We start from the raw sequence: 20,381 nt of genomic DNA, 5'->3' as shown, positions 1-20,381 counted from the left end.
TGCCGTGAGTTCATCCACGTGGTTGCTACGCGCGATGGACTCTTCTCAAACCACACTGGGACGGTTTAGTAAAGACGGGGGGGGTGTGTGTTCTCCTCCTGTGTCATCAGCTCTCCGGAGCCGCACAGTGCCACACGCTTCCGTGCGCAGCGCACCGCCGAGCCTTTCTCTTCCAGAGCTGAGAGACGTCACCTAGTGTTGCTTAAATGTGGCCACATGAAATCAATCGCTATCATCGAAACAAAGTCAAACAAGACTATAATACGTCATATTTTCTAAAAGTAAGTGAAAGTGATGCAAAGTAAAGGAGGAGAGGATGAAACATTGCAGTCCCTACACCTACAATTAGTCTTCATATAAAGCTGCTCTAAAGGCCCTCCTGCTCAGAGCAGCTTATCCTGGTTAAACCAGGTAAAACTGGGACCAGAACATGTAGATGTTCTTCAGACGAGTCAGACAGATGAATGAAAGATTGAAATGACACTTATGTTTGTGACTTATTGCATGAAAGTTTAAAATGAGCATATATTAATGCAGTATCAGTGTTTCCCCTACCATTATATAGGCCTGGCGGGGCCGCGAGGCCAACGAGACCCCCCGCCAGGCCTAAAAAAAAAAAATCAATGATCATTTACGTTTAGGAGCCTCTGCAGCGCTGTTCTGCAACGTGAGTCAACCTGCTTCGTTGCCTAGTAACGCTGCTGAGAGCGATATATTGAGAGAGATATTATTATATATTATGGGATGTATAGAGTTTGTAGCTAGCCAAAAAAAAAAGAAAAAATATCGCGGGCGACAGACAACATAAAGAAATGTTTCTGCCAGGTCCGTGTGTTTGTGTTTGCATGAGACGCTGCAGGGAAGCATGAAGGAAAACACAGCCCGACGCCACACCAGGCGTCCGCGGGGTCCTAGTGCCAGCCATGTATGAGCGTCAAGGCTGATTTATGGTTCTGCGTTACACCAACGACGTAGGGTACACGGCGACACGCACCGTACGTGCGCGTCGCCGTGTACCCTACGCCGTAGGCTCTGCGTTGGTGTACCGCGGACCATAAATCAGCCTTTACCGTCGCTGACACCGGTCTGACTGGTGACCCAGTAAAAAACAACGCATTTAAACACAGAACATCTGGCTGGGATCCCAAATGGCTTAATAACCATAAATACAGCCCTTGGTTGTAACACACTCCCCATGGTAAATTTCCAATTTGTTGTTTAGCTTACATTTTTGTTCTGATTGAGCTTCTTTTTTTGGTAAGCAATAATGATGAAAATAACACGGACAATAGATTGTCTTTCCACTAGAACCACTAAAGGTTCATTTTTTCCCCAGTCAAATGCATGTAACTCTGTTATAACAAAACGGGTAAAACAAATCTACAATGTTTAAATTATTTATAATTGATATAATCTCAATTGTGAATAGGGATGTTTTGTCACATATGCCGTCAGCACAAGCAGCCGTTAAAAGAGGACCATCCCAGAGGGTTTTCATAGAGATCCCTCTGAAATATAGAGAAAAGATGTGCTCAATGCTCGTATGGGTCAGACCTTTCAGGCCCATGGCACTTTGGTTAAAGGTTAGATTAAATCTAATTATTTCATTGAAGTGATATCATTCAGCAATATAGGCCTACAATGATTTTTAATGTAAAACTTTGTTATATTGCTATATGTCCAATATGACGTCCCACGCGCCTCGTCCGTTTAGGATTTTTTCGGTGGGTACCACCGGGCCTGAAAAAAATTCTAGGGGAAACACTGAGTATGAACAAGAATGTTTTAATGTAGGCATATAGAATCATCATACTGGTGTGATTGTAGGCATCAAAGTGTTAATTCAAGGCTAAGGCAAAATATCGAGATATATATTGTGTATCGGGACATGGCCTAAAAATATTGAGATATTAATAAAAGGCCATATCGCCCAGCCCTACCGTAGGGTGTGTTTTTTTTTTTCCCTTGAAATTCCAAGGTTTCTGGCAAACTTCACCCCAAAAGGTTCCTCATGACTTCCTTCAGTGTTTTTTTTTAAGCTTGGCAGTGACGGTCAAACGTTTGAAGAAATAGTCTAGACTTTACAAGTCTAGAGAGCAAATATTACTTTAAAAAAAAACTAAAAAAAAACATTAAACTGGTCAACAATAAATCTATACAAGGACTCAGAAGCTGTATAACTGAACTGCAATTTCCAACTGGCCAGCAAGAATTCGCTTGGTGATTTGTGTGGATGAAGACGTCCCACACTGACAAAAGTGTGGGACTGGCAAAAGTGGTCCTTAAGGAGAAGCAAAACATGCTCAGAAAGATACTTCATATTGCAGGCAACATAGAAATGTTTTCATGTAAATTATTAGATCATGATCAAATGAAAAGCACAATAGTACATAAGCATTTAAGTTGTGTATGTTACCCCTCAGAGCCAACCAAACACATGCCCCTCCTTGATAAAATGAGGACTTAAAGGGGACCTATTATGAAAAACACATTTTTTCTTGTTTTAACATATACTGGTCTCCCCTCACCCTGCCAACACAGAGAAGATGAAAAGCAACCGAATTCTGCAGGGTTTGCACACCCCGCCCAGAGGATCCTTCCAGTGTGACTTCTACGAGCCGTTCAGAATCTGCGCCTATGGTGACGTCACCATAGGCGCAATTTCCATAGGTCGGCCTCCGCTGCTGAAACCACGCACACAACTAACTCCGCTGGCTGGAGCTCCGCCATTGTTTGGAAGCGGTGGCTGTTTCCACAGCGAGGGACAGTTTTTGCATCAACACTTACCCTCATAAAAGGATCAGTTCCCACAGTACGGACCCGGCAACTGCACATGAGTCAGAGGTAAGTGACGTTATTTTTTTTATGTTATTTATATTTGTCTACAAGTATGATCTTTGCATGGGCTAAGTATTTAGCTTAGCTCCGGAGCACCGGGGCCCCTCACAGGACCGGACCGGTGAGGGCCCCGGTGGCTCCAGTGTACCCTAACGGAGCCATTCACTCGTTAGGTAACACCGGAGCTCTATTGGTAATACATTTTTCTTCTGTTCATGGTTTCAGATCTTCCAAGCACCTGAAGCTGTTCAACGACAACTTCAGAAGACGCACGGTCCTTCCTTGAGCGAGCAATAGTGCATACATGTTATTTATATACAACTTATGTTCTTTTATTTTTTTTAACAAACAAGTTGTCATTTGTGAACATTGTGTTGTGATTTCTTTACAGTTAACATGATTCATTTGCCCTGTAACATAAGAAATGAAATGATGAGGAATCTGAGTAAATAACTGTGGTGTACCTGTTTAGAATTCAATTAAATCTTCCTGTGTGAATTAGTGTGAAGACGAGGTGACCCAGATCCCTCTTCAGGTAACTAAAGGCTGATTTATGGTTCCGCGTTACACCAACGCAGAGCCTACGGCGTAGGGTACGCGTCGACTTAACGCAGAACCCTAATTCAGGCTTTAAGATCCGTTTACACCGTATAACTGAATGAGAGCGTCCGACTATCGCATCGAGCTGCGTGACATCGGACACTCTCTGTCCACACTGAAACCGTTAAACTCGCGGCCAGTTAGGACAGTCCAATACAAAAAAAAATAAAGCAATGGAATTTATTTTGTAGCAGAAGCTCACTCGCATGGGACATGCTTTGTGTACGCAGCCGGCTGCTCTGGCCGGAGAGATGGTTTGTTCCCTCCCCTGCTACATGTCATTCAAGCAGCCAATCAGCACAGAGCCTCATTATCATAGCCTCCCCTCCCCTCAGAATCCCTCACAGAAATGAGGTTAGAAGCGGTAAAACTAGAGACATGGCCCAGAGGCTGAATTTGTAATTCATGTAGAAAAAACAAGCTGTAGATTGTTTTTAAGACATTCAAGGCCTGTTTAAAATATACATTAAATGCCATAATAGGTCCCCTTTAAGAAGAGCAGAGGAGTTTGTGCTGCTCATGCAAAAGCATTACACCTTTACACTGGCAGTCTCCAGTGACAAAAGTGCGACCTATGGTGAGATTTTACCTAACCTGCAAAAGCTACAGCAACACTACACCGTGCAGGAAGAGAACTCTGCCCTCATTGTATTTGTCACTGGCTCACTGGCTTTATTTTTGGGTGCTCAGTTCATATATCTTTTTTTAAAAGGACAATTTTATTTATTATTTATTTATTTATGTATTTATTTATTTATTTATTTATTTATTTTTTCTTTTAGAAACATTTTGCAATCGTGGAATTGCCAGATAATGATGCATGTTGTATTTGTTCATTTCTACAGGAAAATATTTATTTTATATTGGTCATGCTAATCCACCTTTTGTTGTCTCTTTTTTCCCCAAATGAGAATTGATAAGGGAATCGATAAAAACCGAATCGTTAAGCAGAATGAAAAATGGTTGGAAGATCTTATCAATACCCATCCCTATTAATGAACTATTTTGATGGTTTTCGTGTTAGTAGCTTTAACCATTTACACTTTTGATTTGACGTACTGAGATGTTTCATCTGAAGGTCTCTGGCTGTCAATAACAGCACTTTAGACAGACAGCACTTTATAGAAACTGAAAAGCTTTTGAGAGTCAGCCAACAATATGATTTAATTCTTCTTCTCTGTCCTTACAGAAACATAAAGGCAAAGAGAGACCCACAAGTTATCGCTGTGATCACTGCAAGAAAGTCCTCACCACTTCATCTGGTCTGAGAAAACATAAGATGATTCACACTGGAGATAAACCGTTCAGATGTGATCAGTGTGGGGCAGCTTTTATCCAACAAAGTAAACTAAAGATTCACCAACGTACTCACACTGGAGATAAACCGTTCACTTGTGATCAGTGTGGAGCAGCTTTTACCAGACGAGATAGTCAAAGGACTCACCAACGTATTCACACTGGAGATAAACCATTTAGGTGTGATCAGTGTGGAGCAGCTTTTACCACATCAAGTTATCTAAAGATTCACCAACGTATTCACACTGGAGATAAACCGTTCACTTGTGATCAGTGTGGAGCAGCTTTTACCACATCAAGTTATCTAAAGATTCACCAACGTATTCACATTGGAGATAAACCGTTCAGATGTGATCAGTGTGCAGCAGCTTTTACCAGAAAATATCATCTGAGGACTCACCAACGCATTCACACTGGAGATAAACCGTTCAGATGTGATCAGTGTGGGGCAGCTTTTACCACATCAAGTTATCTAAATATTCACCAACGTATTCACACTGGAGATAAACCGTTCAGATGTGATCAGTGTGGAGCAGCTTTTACCACATCAAGTTGTCTAAATATTCACCAACGTATTCACACTGGAGATAAACCGTTCAGATGTGATCAGTGTGGAGCAGCTTTTACCAGAGGAAATAATCTAATGACTCACCAACGTGTTCACACTGGAGATAAACCGTTCAGATGTGATCAGTGTGGAGCAGCTTTTACCAGATCAAGTCATCTAATTACTCACCAACGTATTCACACTGGAGAAAAACCGTTCAGATGTGATCAGTGTGGGGCAGCTTTTACCACATCAAGTTGTCTAATTACTCACCAACGTATTCACACTGGAGATAAACAGTTCAGATGTGATCAGTGTGCAGCAGCTTTTACCACATCAAGTCAGCTAATTACTCACCAACGTATTCACACTGGAGATAAACCGTTCAGATGTGATCAGTGTGGAGCAGCTTTTACCCAACAAAGTTCTCTAATTAGGCACAAACGTATTCACACTGGACATAAACCGTTCAGATGTGATCAGTGTGGAGCAGCTTTTACTGAGTCAGGAAAGCTAAAGATCCACCAACGTATTCACACTGGAGATAAACCGTTCAGATGTGAACAGTGTGAGGCAGCTTTTACCGCATCAGGTGGTCTAAAGATTCACCAACGTATTCACACTGGAGATAAACTGTTCAGATGTGATCAGTGTGGAGCAGCTTTTACCACATCAAGTCACCTAAAAAGACACCAACGTACTCACACGAGTGATAAACTCTAAAGATGTGATCAGTATGAAGTGTGGAATTGCAAAAAACACCTCAGCACACTAAAAGAAAAAGAAAAATAATCAGACAACATCATACCGAAACTTGAAAGACTAACATATGATGCCCCCTGGACACCTCCTGGGAAGGTGTTCCTGGCATGTCCCACCAGGAGAAGATCCAGGACACACCGGAGGGAATGTCTTTTGGCTGACCTGGGAACGTCTCTGGATCCCTCCAGAAGAGCTGGAGGAAATGTGTGAGGTGAGGGAAGTCTGGACATCTCTGCTCAGACTGCTGCGCCCGATAACCAGTCCCACATCAAGTGAATGTAAATGGATGGATGGATGGACAAAATCCATATATCTGCAAAAAGCACAAGTTTATTGTAACACCATACTGAGATACAAAATGTAATCTAACTATTGCATTAACTATTCCACAAATACTGCATTAGCGCATCTCTAACATCTCTGCCTTCCTCCTCTCCACCCCGAGCCACTGCCATCACTGGCTGAAGTGGTGCTGCTGCAGGTACATCCTATGATGTGTCATAAGTATTTCCATGACTTTCACACAGATTAGGCAGTGGACAGGAAGTCATCACCATTCATTTCACCAGTCGGACATCACAGAAGGCAACCTGCTGGATTCATCTTCCACAACCACTCATGCTCCGTAGACTTTTTGCTTAAACGCAGACTGTTCTGCTGTCAGTCGTCCAGTGTCATGGAATGGTTTCAAGAGCCAGTCCTGCAAAGGATAAGTAGAGTCTCCAAGAATGAAATACCCAGCAGGCACTGTATATTCCTGATATGAGCTAGGAAGATGTTTCTCCGACTGGCTAACTCCTGTTTATGTATTATATATGTAATCAACCATTTGTCCTTGAGATCTGAACTTTCAGGATTGATTCCTCGAATGCTTTGCTAAATTTGCCCCTTTTAACATTTCTTGATATTTTGATGTTAAATCCACTGTTTTTGGCAATTTCTGTACATTTAATACATTTCAGTACCATTTTACCTGAAGTCTCCATTAACACCAAACTTGGAACAATTAATTTTTTGGATTGTACTTGTCAAGCCTAACAGGTTTCAGGACGATTTGTCAAAAAACTTAATCGTACAGGAATATATCATGTTTCATATCACATTTATTAAAAAGATCATGTATGGATATTTAGTAAAATCCATGAATAGCAAGAAAAAAAACGTCAGATGTTCAAAAAGTTATTTGAACGTTGAAAGTTGTGGTCCTTCACGCACACATCAAGGCTGGCGTACACACATTCCTGAGGTTTTTGGCGACACTCACTGGTGATGAAGTGAAGTCCAGAATATGAGTAAACGTGGTCGTGAAATAAGTTCACGACCACGTGAAGGACACGACAGTCCCCACATCACCAGGTAAGTTACACACAAGTGGAACTGAAACAATCTCACAATAAACCACGTGAACATATAAAGGTAGGAGCACAAAGATGTAACCTGTCAATCACAATGTCAGCCTTGGTTCTGTTAGAGGAACCTGCTGATGCAGGATCAGTAGCGAGTCTTCAGGGACCACGTAGACCTGCTGGTCCAGGACTAAGACTGGACCATCAGCTGGTTCAGGTACCAAGAGGATCCTTCTGGATCTCTGCCCTGAATTGAACCAGCTGCTCCGGTTCAGACCAACATGATGCTTTCAGCTGGAGCTGCTGACAGGTCGGACATCTGTCGCCATGACGACCGTATGGGAAGACTACTCGAGATAAAAGCCAGATCCTAAAATATCAATAACTACGTCTGAGCAGACAAACATTACAGACATTAAAGAACCGGTTCTGTAAAGTTGTCTTTTAAAATAAAACTAACATGTCACTGAAAGGTTGGTTGGTACGAACTGATGTGAATCAGCAATATATGAATAAAGTTTTTATTGAATGTTTGGGCTACTTTCAGAGTCTTATATCGAGTCGGCTGCAGGACTATAGCCAGTGTTAGACCGGTCTCTCCTCCTGCGGCTGCAACAATCCGAGTGATTGAATCCGATCGTGATGCTTCATGTTTTAAATATGAGTTCATGTTGTTCACACTGTTGTACTTATGAAAGAGGTGATCACGAACATCCACAATGCGAACTATGACACTCAATACACGTGAACATTGGTCTTAATCGGTCAGTATATCATACACATAACAATAAAACGGAACAAGGAGCTGTTTTTCGTCCCACCAACTTAAAGCAGCACAACGTAACTTTAAGCTTTTGTTGAGTTTGGCGGCTCCTTTGGACAAAAGCGGTACTGCTTTACCAGTAGTGTGGAAGGGTTCCTACCATCCACCTCGAAGTTACATAGTGCCAGTGAAGGCGATACAGACCCCTCAGACCATATATTAAGGTGGAAAAGTGCTGCTTTAAGTTCTGGTGTCGGTTCTTAATTTACAAACAAGAAAAAAAAAGAGTTTAATGATGCACTCACGCTAAATATAAACATTCACAAAACTTTACGAACATAATAAACTCACAACTCTTCACGGAACTGCATGTGCACTCGACTCCACTGTTACGGTGCCTCGGCATTCAAGACAAAAGGCTGGAGCTCGACTAGTGCACCCTTTTATTTCCTCTTGGCACCGTGAAACTAAAAACACATGAAAAGATTTAATTACAAAATTGCCAATAAATACATATGTTGTGCAACACGGTAGCGGGCTGTACAGTTATCAGAGGGGTTATTAATAATTGTATTCATAAATTATTAATAATGAATAAAGTAGATTATCAAATTGAATTATCACAATGATATAATTCTCGTAGGGGCAACACCTGGGCCTTAACCAGGAAAATGATAACTTTTAACAGCAGAAATCAGTCTCAGAGATTAGTGGTTATTCTGCCGAATAGCAAATCTTACTATTATCCCTTACAGAATAACAATTGAAGGTGTGCAGTTCGGCACTAGCTCTGTCAAACAGCCATTGTGACCAAAATTTTGTATGAAACAACACAAACAACTCATTAAAAATCAATCAGAATTTATCTGAACATTTTTCAAACATTTTCAAACACTTTTCATGCCTGTGGTACCACGGACAGCGCCAGGACCGGCCGACAGAAAATGAAAAGTGTTTGAAAACGTTTGAAAAATTTAGCTGAAAGACCACTGAGGATCTGGTCCATTGCTCTCTGGAACAGTGCTGGAGCAGAGGTGATCCCGAAAGGGAGCCTCTGGTACCTGTACAGTCCTTTGTGTGTCACAATAGTCAGCAGCTCCTGTGACTCACGTTCCACATGCATCTGAAGATATGCTTGAGATAAATCTATCTTACTAAATTTCTGTCCTCCAGCCAAACATGAGAAGAGGTCATCGATGAGGGGTAATGGATACTTTTCTGTTGTCAGCACTGGATTTACAGTTACTTTAAAATCACCGCAGATTCTTGGAGTTCCGTCCTTTTTCATGACAGGTGTAGCCCATTCACTTGTGCTTACAGGTTCCAGAACCCCACTCTTCACTAACCTGTCTAGTTCTGCCTCAACCTTTGGTTTGATGGCATACGGTACCGGTCTTGCTTTTAGGCCCTTTGGTGTGCTGCCGGGTTTAATTGTTAGTTTAACCATGATGTCTTTCATGCTGCCAAGTTTTCCATCAAACACCTTCGGATGCTTCTTTAAATATAAATTTAAAGAGAAAAAAATAGCAATGTATGGATGAAATAGTCTAAATATATAATATATGTGTATGGAGACAGACAATTTATTTTCTTGTTTTTCTTTTCTTGTGATATTAACTAAGTAAATGTGCAGATCATCTGTTATTATTGTTCAATTTTGTTTTGAGGGAGGGGCAGGTATAATAAGATTTTCTTCTTCCTACTCCTTTCTGGTTATGGAATATGCTTTTGATTGTGTTGTCATTTTACCTGCTTGTTTATTTTCTTTGCATATTTCCATGATCGGAATAAATAAAAATGAAATGAAATGAAAGATCTCCTGTAGGGGGCTTGTTTCACCATCTGAAACCATGAACACCCCTTGCCAGTTCAGCTTGATCTTCTGTAGGCATCGGTGACCTAGCAGAGCTGGACGTTTCCTGAGATGATGTACAGTGGAAGGGTCGCTCTCTGCTTGTTGTGGTCCACTGTCACATTCACAACTCCCAACACTGGAAAAGACTCACCAGTGTATGTCCTTAACTTCAGCTTTGTCTCTCGAAGAGCAAGGTGTTGCAGTTTCTCTTTGTACACACTTCAGTCAGTAGCCGTTTCTGGATAGCCTCACTGCGTAAACCACACACCAGCCGGTCACGTATGGTATCATTGAGTGAATGTCCAAATTCACAATATTCAGATAACTGTTTAAGTACAGCTACAAATTGTGAAACAGATTCACCCTCTTCCTGGTTCCTTTTATGGAATCTGAATCTCTCAGCAATGACCAGTGGCTTCGGGGAATAGTGATTCTTTAATATTGTCACTATTTTGTCATAGGAGTTATCTCCTGGTTTGGCAGGTTGCACTAGACTGCGCAGCAGGTTGAAAGTTTTTGCTCCCATAACACTTAAAAAGCTTGGTACAATAACATCACTTTTGATGTTGTTGGCAAGGGCAAAGTATTCAAACCTTTCCGTGTATGAACTCCATTGTTCTATATTTTCATCAAATGGTCCAATACTCCCGACCAGCGCAGCCATTTCTGAATGTTCCTCCAGCAATTAGTCTTATCCTTCTGCCTTTTTCTTTTTTATTTGACTCACTGCTTTTATTGTGTTTCAGTTGTGTCACACAGTCGTTCCCTTTATTTATTTTTTATTTTTTTTCGTTTACCGTATTTTCACGACCATACCGTGTGAAAAGGCGCACCCTCAGTTTTGTGTGTAATTTTTGGTTTTAAAACACACATACGGCGCACCGACCCAAAAGGCGCAGTCTACAGACACGGAGCTGCACACACGCGTGCGGCAAAACACACACACGCCCGCTGCAGAACACACACACAAGCACACAAGTGTGATTATTTAAAAATAGAGTGGGAGCAAAACTTAGTTTGATTGTACTTTACTTCAGTTTTTACATTAATCAAACCCTTCAAAGTCCTCATCCTCTGTTTCTGCATTAAAGAGCTCCGCTAATTCAGCTGTGCCAGTCCGAATTTCCAGACCTGTCCCAGCCACTTGATCATCATCCCTTCATCCAGCCACCCCTTTTCATTCGCCTTTATAATGACTCCGGCTGGAAACGTCTTATGCAAAGTTTTTCTTTTAAAAATCACCATAGGCGTTTCTGTCCATCAGCGTGGCAGGCAAGCACAACATAAATGAGTATGTGTGTGTTTCGCGCCGCATCCGGTACCGGGGTTTGTAACCGACAGATATCGCTGAAAATCTCGGAGGGTGAAGCTGATCCGACCTGGGACGGAGTCCAGAAATCCCTGCTCCCAAAGCGGCCGGGAACCAGGAGAATTCGATCGGACCCCGCTTTGGGAACCAGGAAGTCGGGCTGGAGCAGCGCGCATCGCCGCGGCTTCAACCGGGGAATGTGACCGGTTCCGACCGGCTGGGACCGGAGGAATGCGCCTGGACTGGTAGCAGGGGCTCCCGGGGAAAGATCAGCGGCATTTCAGCCGGATCTGCCCTGGGGATGCGGCGAGCTGGGCCCGCAACCCCACGGCGGGAGCCCAGCGCACAGATCGGCTCCGGGGCGCATCCACTGCGCATGGCCCGTTACCGGTGATCAAACCGACAGATTTCGCTGAAAATCTCGGAGGGTGAAGCTGATCCGACCTGGGATGGACCCCAGAAATCTCTGCTCCCAAAGCGGCCGGGAACCAGGAGAATTCGATCGGACCCGTTTTGGGAACCAGGAAGTCGGGAGGAGCAGCACGCATCAGGCGGCTTCAACCGGGGAATGTGACCGGTTCCGACCGGCCGGGACCGGAGGAATGCGCCTGGACTGGTAGCAGGGGCTCCCGGGGAAAGACCAGCGGCATTTCAGCCGGATCTGCCCCGGGGATGCGGCGCGCTGGGCCCGCAAACCCACGGCAGGTGCATCCTCTTTCCTGACATGCAAAACACACGCGCTGCAGAACACACACACACAAGTGTGCTTATTTAAAAATAGAGCGGGAGCAAAACTTAGTTTGATTGTATTTTATTTCACTTTACACATCAAGCAAATCCTTAAAAGTCTTCATCTTCTGTTTCCGCATTAAACAGCTCAGTGGATGGTCTCATTCACGTCCGCAACTCACGGGGGCTTCACCCGCCCCCTTCTCTTTTTACCATTCACATGGTGGCCGGCCTTACATTACCGTAATTCAGGTAATAGACACGGCGCACCGTTTCATAAGACGCCCGGCACATTTAAAAAAAAAAAAAAAAATTTATGTGCGCCATATGGTCGCGAAAATACGGTACTCCGGTCTCTTTTCCACCTCTGCGATTTCTCCTCCCCCTACAGCAGCGCTGTCCTCCGGCACGTCACGGTCCCGTCCACATAGGGTTGCCACCTTTCAGAAATAGAAATAAGGGACGCCCCGATTTCAGCAGCGCAGGAGCCAAAAAAAAAGCCCCAAAACTTCTAAACTGCATAAAAATGTGTTTATTTTATATGAAAAAACAGTGCTTTGATAGCATTGAACTTACATGACTGTATAGATGTAGAATATAGATACAGGTGAAGAAAAGTTAATTTATTTTAATAATTCAACTAGAATATGGTGTAAAAGTTAACTTATTTCAATAATTCAACTAGAATATGGTGTAAAGGTAATTTATTTCAATAATTCAACTTAAAAGGTGAAACTAATATAGTACCTAGTCTTATTACATGCAAAGCAAGATATGTTAAACCTTTATTTGTTATAATTTTGATGATGGAATTGTTTATTGATTTCATAAAATATTCTCTAATTTATTTTTTATTTGGGGTTTTCATAAACTGTGAGCCATAATCACCAAAATCACAACAAATAAAGGCTTGAAATATCTCACTTTGAATGTAGTTGGGAAATAATATATTTGTTTCACCTTTAGTTAAATTTACTACGAATGACGTTTTCACATATTTAGATGTGTGTGTGACAGACGTGTGTATGGGGCGTTAATGAAAATACGGGACAAATCGCATTAGCAAATCGTATTACTTCAATACGGGACGCAACATTTTTTTCTCAAATAAAGGACAATTCCGTATTATACGGGACGGGTGGCAACCCTACGTCCACACACCGGAGCAGTTAGCTTAGCACTGCAGGTAGCCACAGCGTTGCGTCGTACGCGCGCCAATTAAACTCATTAAATTCAGACTTTCCGACGAAAAAAAAAAAACAACAACATGAGGCCGTACCTCGTCGCCAGTTTTGTTATATACTTGGTCATCTTGTAATATAACAATAAATGAGGAAACGGAGACCAGGAATCTGCGTTTATTCACTTCAACTCAGGACACAGGGGAAACATGACGTCACTTCACAACACATACCAAAGGGGGGTGCAACCGTATCCCTGTAGGGACAAACTCAGGTCGTCAATACACAACAATGATAATGTATGCAGTAACTCAGCTCTGAACACAGATTTAGTTTGAAACGCTCTAAATTAAACTGATACGCTCAGGATCCAAAACCTCACGCCCTCCGGTGAGGATCGGGAAGCTGCGGGTTCTGTCGGGGGTCCCAGTCCGATGCGGCCTCGTTTCTCTTGACTCCACCATGCGGCTCGGCTCGGCTCAGTCCTGCAGAGACCTCACAGGCAGAACGATCCTGCAGGGGTTCCCCGGGACGGGCAGCCGCTCAGCTCCCTCTCCACGTTGCTCCTTTGAAAAGAAAACAGTCTTGCTGCGTGCACACAGTCGGGTAGAACTCTCCGATCCTGAGCCTCTTGACGCGCCTCCAGGCGCGCGGGGACAGTCCACTGGAATCAGGGCCATCTCCGTTCATCACCAAGGCGCAGGCTCACGGAGTCTGGCTCCTCTGACTAAAGGAACTCAAGCAGAGAGAAAGTTAGGAGGAAGCGGGAGAAAGCCGGGAGCTCGGCAGCACTCCGGATCTCCCCACAGGGTGATCCGATGCAGGCACGTCTTCTCCCCCCCTCCCGGGGGGAAAACCGGTCCGTTCCGACCTGCCCTTGGCACGAAGCCAAGCTGGAGCCTGAGGGGATGTCGAGGTGAGTTGGTGAAGAGAGGAAAAGAGAGACAGGGACGGAACGCTGCGGTCCGGGCCGTGGATCCTCCGGTGCGAGCGCGCCGCAGATCCCCCCCCCCCCCTCCTCGGCTGTAGTCCGATGTCCCTTTGGCCCGGAGCCAAAGGTGGACGAACTGACCCACTGGGTTGATGAAGAGAAAAGAGAGCGTAGCTGTTGCAGCAGCGGAGTTTTGTTCTTCTGCGCGCTGCGGTGACGTCGCCAGCGCCTCGCTTGTGATTGGACGCGCAAGTGGACGCACGTCGCCGTGTTGCCGCCGGGTTGCCACGGCAGCAAGGCGCAAAGCGGCTTTCACCTAAAACGCGGTTTGCGCCGCCGGGGTGGGCGCAGAGATGACCCAGAGCAGGGAGCAGAGCAGGGAGCACCTGCGCGCATCGCGTACATATTTGTTGCAAGTTGCTTGGCGACCGAAAAAAGGTTTCATAACCATATATTGATAAATGATTCAATTGATCCTGATATGAGGCATGGAAATGCTATATTTTATTTTAAATTAACATTTGATTGTTAAAAGAGCAAAAGAATATCACATTTCTACCACTTTTAAACACACCAAGTATGTCCAAATTCTGGGAGATTTCTCTCCACTTTTGTCCCTTTTTATTGATGTCCCGATAGGCCTGCAGTCTCGCATCCCACAGCTCCTCACAGAGACTCACAGCCAAGATCATTCTTTCTTCCATCTTGATCGTCTCTGATCTACATGCTGCAACTTTTCTTTTCTCCCTCCAGCACCTTCTCTCCTATTGGACACCGCCGAGATGCCGTCACAGGGCGCACGGTGAAATTAAAAAGTTTTCAATTCGCAGCAGCAGCTTGTGGCGTCTTGCACGGTAACACGGCAGCAGCTCAGCCGTGTGCGCCCTGGTGCGCGCCGCCGACCTCGGTGGCAGACCCTGCGCCCTTGCGCGGAGGCAGCACATACACAATGAATGGGAAAGCCGGCGGCGGCTGCCGCTGTGCGCCCTCTATGTGAAAAAGGCTTAACAAAGAGCAGCATGTGACGACACTGTTGGGCCACGCCCATATGCTCATGTGAACTCTGAACTTATAAATGTATGAACATTTGGTGAATGTGTATATTCAACTTTGAAACTGCTCAGCCGAAAATCGGCTATAATGTGCCTCCTAAAATGGCCGCCTTGCCATGAACTACAACCCCCAGCATGCCTTGCGGGATGGGGCGGCGCCTGAGAGCAACGCACACCCAATCCCGAGAGAGGCACTGATGACGTCACCGCAGCGCGCGTAGGATCAAAACGCCGCCGCTGCTCCTTTTTCTCTCTCTTCCCCACAACATCTCGTCCTGAGCAGCTGGATCCTTTGGCTCCGGGCCAAGATCCCACCTCCTTTCCCCCCCCCCCGGCTGGGGGGAGGCGGAAGGCCCGCAACGGACTGGGCCTGCGGGGCCCGCCGTTGAAGCCGTGGTCCTCGGAGCTCCGGCTCCGGATGAAAGGGGGGGTGGGGCGCTTCAAAGCTCGGCCCCGATCAAGGGTGAGACCCGTTTCCTCTGTCCTAACTTCTATCTCTTCTTCCTGAGTTTCTCTTGGAAGGATTATCCGGTCAGCCTGCCCAGATCAGACCGCGACGCATCCCGCCGCCCCGTCCGGGGCCACGCGCTCATCAGCCCGACGGTAACCCGCACGTCCCAGAAGTGGATCGGCCCTGCGCGCACCCAAGACGACGTGATAGCCTCCGGACCGGGGGGGGAGCGCCGGCTACTGCCACGCTGCACCACCGTCCCCTTTTGATTCAAGAGTCGGGAGGAGGAGCGGCAGAGGCGGGAGACCTCTTGGATTGAGGACTCCGACCAAAGACCCGGCAGGAACCCCTGATCAGCACCCGGAGACTCAGGAGGCGTGAGGTTCTGAGGCCTGAGTGTATTAGTTTAACTTGGAGTGTTTCAGAGCTAAATCTGTGTTCAGAGCTGAGATTGCATCATCATCATTGTTATCATTATCGTGTCTGATTATTTGGTAGTCGTCTTTTCCGTACTTGCTTGTGTTTCTCTTCATAACGCAGTCTTTCGCCTTTTACTAAAGCAGTGTTTCCCAACCCTGGTCCTCGAGGCCCACTGTCCTGCATGTTTTACCCTGCTTCAGCACACCGTGATACAAGTGGCTGTGTCATCAACAGAATTGTGCAGGCCTTGATGACAAGCTAATTAGGACCATTAATTAGAACCAGGGGTTATGATGAAGGGAAACATCTAAACATGCAGGAGTGTGGGCCTTGAGGACCAGGGTTGGGAAACACTGACCTAGTGAAATCGATCATGTTTTTCTGATATGCATTTGTAGTTATTTTATATGTATTATGTAATAGAATAAATCAATACAAATAGACAGAGTAATTCCATAAATGTATAAAAAAAAAAACCATTTACATCTTCCCCTGAAGCCGAGGTGTAGCGGCTGCCGTTTCTGATCTAAATGACAATAAAATATAATTCAATACCATTCCACCACTGTTTTCATCTGTAATATTATAAGACAGTGTGCTTAAATGTTAAATGAAGACTGCATTCAAACTTACACATTGACTGCAGCAACTTTCTCCCACGCCAATTGTCTCTCCTTCGCGAAATATGCTCTCATACTCGTCATACGCACGTATTAACACTTCTAACTCCAGTGGCGTGAAGTATGTTGATCTTCAGATGCAAACTAATGTTTCCTCAAAGGGATTTTGTAAATTGAAATGTTAAATAAAGTTTTTTTTAAAAAAAGAAAAAGTATGCTGATCTTTTGTTGCCATGGTGAATCGTAGTATCAGGGCTCTACTGGTGATGGCTTTTTATTTTCCTCATGCACGCGCTTAACTCAAGGTTAACAAACTCAGAGTTGATTGAACTAACTCATATCCGCTCTTCTGGAACCGAAAACTCAGAGTTTCCTATCTCAAGGTAAGTCAACTCAGAGTTCAGGTTTAGACTCAGAGTTTGTTGAACCTGCTTCCTGGAATACCCCTCTGGTCTCTAAAACGAAATCGGGACTAGGCTACTGCGATTATCTGTCCCCCAAAACTGTGGGATGAACATGTAGGTGAGTGAGCAGGTGTATATGTCTGTGTAGCTGTGTGTGTGTGTAAAGTCAAAACGATGCTCTACCTGAACTGTATCAATAGTGGAGGAGGGAGGAAGCAATATATAAGCAATATATCTTTTAACTTCACACGAAAGGGCGGGTCAAACAGGCCTGGAACACGCCCACCAGAGCTGAAACCAGGACTAGCGCTGCAGCCCTATGTGGTCCAGGTCCCAGCACATTTCCACTTGGGTACACAGCTCCTACAGGTGATTGTCTTGTCTTGTTGCGGCAGGAAAGGAAAGAGGGATCAAGGGATCTGTCCAGGAACTTCGAGGGACCTGGGAACTAAGATCCAGGGTGGGGGTCCATCTCAGGGAGCTTTGGCTCCTTGACCCCGATCATCTCTAATCATCTCTGATCCTGGATTTAGACAGATCTTTCAAGGTAATCCAGGGTCTCTTTGATGTTCCCACCTGAATTTTGTTCCACGTAACTGTAATTTTAATATTGTTGGTACTTTTAACCCGACCTGGACTCTGTCAGGGTTCAAATCTTTCTCACTGAGTCGAGCTGATCATCTCTGGCTTTGACCCGGCTGTGATTCACAGGATACAGATCATTTCACCCCTGCAATCATCAGTAATTCTTCCGGGAACTTTGTCTTGTGGCAGCAGAAAAGGTTGGTTGAGGAAATAAGAGACAGGCAGCGTTCTCAGGAGTGAAGGAAACACAACGTCAGTTTGATCTTTGGTCAACCAAGACGTCAGACCCTTTTGTCTCTCGGTGAACTCTGACATTTGGAGGAAGTTCTCGCTTCAGTTTCCTTCATCAGCTGATCTTTCTGCTCTTCTCTCACTTTGGCTAAAGATGAACTCTCGACTCTGGTGGGACTCGAACCCACAACCTTTGAATTGCTCATCAATGCTAGAAGTCCAACGCGCTGTCCATTGCGCCACAGAGCCTGTGCTGGAGTCAAGGGTTCAGTCCAGGGACTCTGAGGAACCGGGGGACCGAGACCCAGGGTGGAGGTAAATCTCAGGGAGCTTTGGTTCCTCGATCCTGATCATCTCTGATCCCAATTATCTCTTATCCCGATCACCACTGATCCTGATCATGTCTGATCATCACTGATCCTGTATATAGACAGATCTCTCAAAGTAATCGAGGGGTATCTTTGACGTTCCCACCTGAATATTATTACAGGACCGGACATTTCTCTCTTTTCAGAAGACAACGTTGGAGGACAGTTCAGGTGCAGCGTTTCTGCTCCTAAGGAAACTCAAACATCGTTAGAAAAATAATGTTGAATCACTCTTTTCAGCTTGGAGTTTATAGGATGGTTCCTCCTGCTGGGATTCGAACCAAAGTACAACCCTTTTTAACTCATTAAATATCTAAACCTGCTGAGTCATACCTCAAGAATCAAAGACAGTCTGCCTTTACAGTTGAACCAGACGGCTAGTCAACAGCTGGACCTCGATGGCTCGACACGGACCAACAATTGACCACCAACCAATGCTGCAAGATGCTCATATGGATGGAAACACAACCTCAGTTTGACATCAGGTCAACCAGGATGTGTGACCACTGCTCCCTAACTCTTGTTTGATCAGATGTTTTATTCCAGGTTCAGACACATCTCTGGTTCTTCAGTTGTTCCTTCAGATTCCTTCCTTCATATTCAGATGTTTAGTTTTTATGTCATAAATCAGAACAGGAAGTTTCAGAAGAAACAAAGTGTTAGTGGACTAAAGCAGAGAAGAACTACTCGGTTCCATATGAAGGGAAGATAGACTGGAATATGATGGAGGCTGGAAAGCAGCAGTAAGGATGGCAGATAATCAAGACAGTTTCAGAGGAGAAGGTGAAGACTTGACCCAAACATGTAGAAGAGTGTTTGGTTTTAAACTTACATCCTTACTTTTGTGTTCATGAGTTAAAAGGCTCTGCTGGGAGTTGAACCCAGGATCTCCTGTTTACGAGACAGGCGCTTTGACCACTAAGCCACAGGGCCTTCGATTGAAGACCCAGGTATGTAGAGACATATGGCGCTTTTACACAAGTATCTACTCAGCGCGCTTCTACTCACCACGCCCCCGTTTTGAGCTTTTATCTTTATTTATGTATTCATTTATTTTTATTTTTTTACCTTGTCTGCACACATATTAATGATTGAGGCATATATATGTGCATTATTACTATATTTAATACATAAACATATACGCATACATACGCATACACATACATATATATACACATACAAACCCAGTGTAATGGTTCTTGTTGGTGAAGAATATGTTTTGGACAATCAGACTTTAAGTATGTGTACATGGCTTCAAACTTTTTTTGGAAATGAGTCCTAATTGATGACTTGACAGACATTAAATCAGACATATAGTCTCACACATATATGTGCAAGAAGACAGGTAACATATATATCTTTATGTGCCGGCATGTTCACTATTATTTAAAGGAGCTTGAGGCCGGATTGTGGCAGGATTTATGAAAAAAATCCGTATACGTTTTAAGTTTTCTAGTAATAATGTCAGATGAAGCGTTCCAAACCCAAAAGAATGAGCCCTCTAGTGTATCTCTCCTTTGCCTTGAACAGGCTGTGTGCTGCAAAATGTGCTGCAATTCGGTCCCGAATTTCCCGCGCTGTCCTGCGGATGTGACGTCACATGACGCTGCATGCAGGTTCTCCCCGTTCTCCCGTTCTCTCTTCGCTGTTGCCTGCAGTACCCCCAACGGCCGTCGTGGTGAAGGGTGGCGCTAGAGAGTCTCATTTCTTAAAAGGAGCCTCAAGCTCCTTTAAGGGATCTGAAGATCTTTTTCTGTTTACCGACAACACCACCTTTGATTAGGGCCCAAGGACCCGTACTAAAGGTCAATTATCACCTCTACAAAAGGACACTAAGGTTCCTTCACTCAGGGAGAGAGATAGGGGACAGAGTTCAATAATACACACAATATTTTACTATTTAAAAAAGGCACATTGGTTGGGGCAATGAATCAAGATAAGGAGCCCAATGAAAGAAAGGGGAAAGGGTTTACGGACTACGTCTTACCGGCTGATCTCTTGGCATGAAAGAGAAGCAAGATATAGGTTTTCAGCATTTACAGATCGTGCCAATGTTTCTCTTCGGGTAAAGCTTATACTACAGTCTTGAATCT

At 44.4% G+C, this 20,381-nt stretch overlaps 1 protein-coding gene and 2 non-coding genes across 3 annotated transcripts in view; 1 reads left to right on the top strand and 2 right to left on the bottom strand.

Annotated features, from left to right (window-relative positions):
* The window catches only part of LOC133442068 (zinc finger protein 501-like), a 32,984-nt gene extending 24,462 nt beyond the window's left edge, over positions 1-8,522 (top strand). The window contains exon 3 of the mRNA XM_061719977.1: positions 4,628-8,522. Coding sequence (XP_061575961.1) covers positions 4,628-6,004 — 1,377 coding nt within the window. The 3' untranslated portion in view covers positions 6,005-8,522. The remainder of the gene's footprint in view (positions 1-4,627) is intronic.
* Positions 8,523-18,083: 9,561 nt separating this feature from the next.
* Positions 18,084-18,169, bottom strand: trnar-ucu (transfer RNA arginine (anticodon UCU)). The gene is given in 2 exon segments: positions 18,084-18,119; positions 18,133-18,169. It is a non-coding gene; the product is annotated as a tRNA-Arg (tRNA).
* Positions 18,170-19,148: 979 nt separating this feature from the next.
* On the bottom strand, positions 19,149-19,221 carry trnat-cgu (transfer RNA threonine (anticodon CGU)). Its single transcript has one exon. It is a non-coding gene; the product is annotated as a tRNA-Thr (tRNA).
* Between the last annotated feature and the right edge of the window lie 1,160 nt (positions 19,222-20,381).

Source organism: Cololabis saira, chromosome 4, assembly GCF_033807715.1.
Source record: "Cololabis saira isolate AMF1-May2022 chromosome 4, fColSai1.1, whole genome shotgun sequence".
Classification (NCBI taxonomy): domain Eukaryota; kingdom Metazoa; phylum Chordata; class Actinopteri; order Beloniformes; family Belonidae; genus Cololabis; species Cololabis saira.
This window is presented reverse-complemented; position numbering and strand designations above follow the sequence as displayed.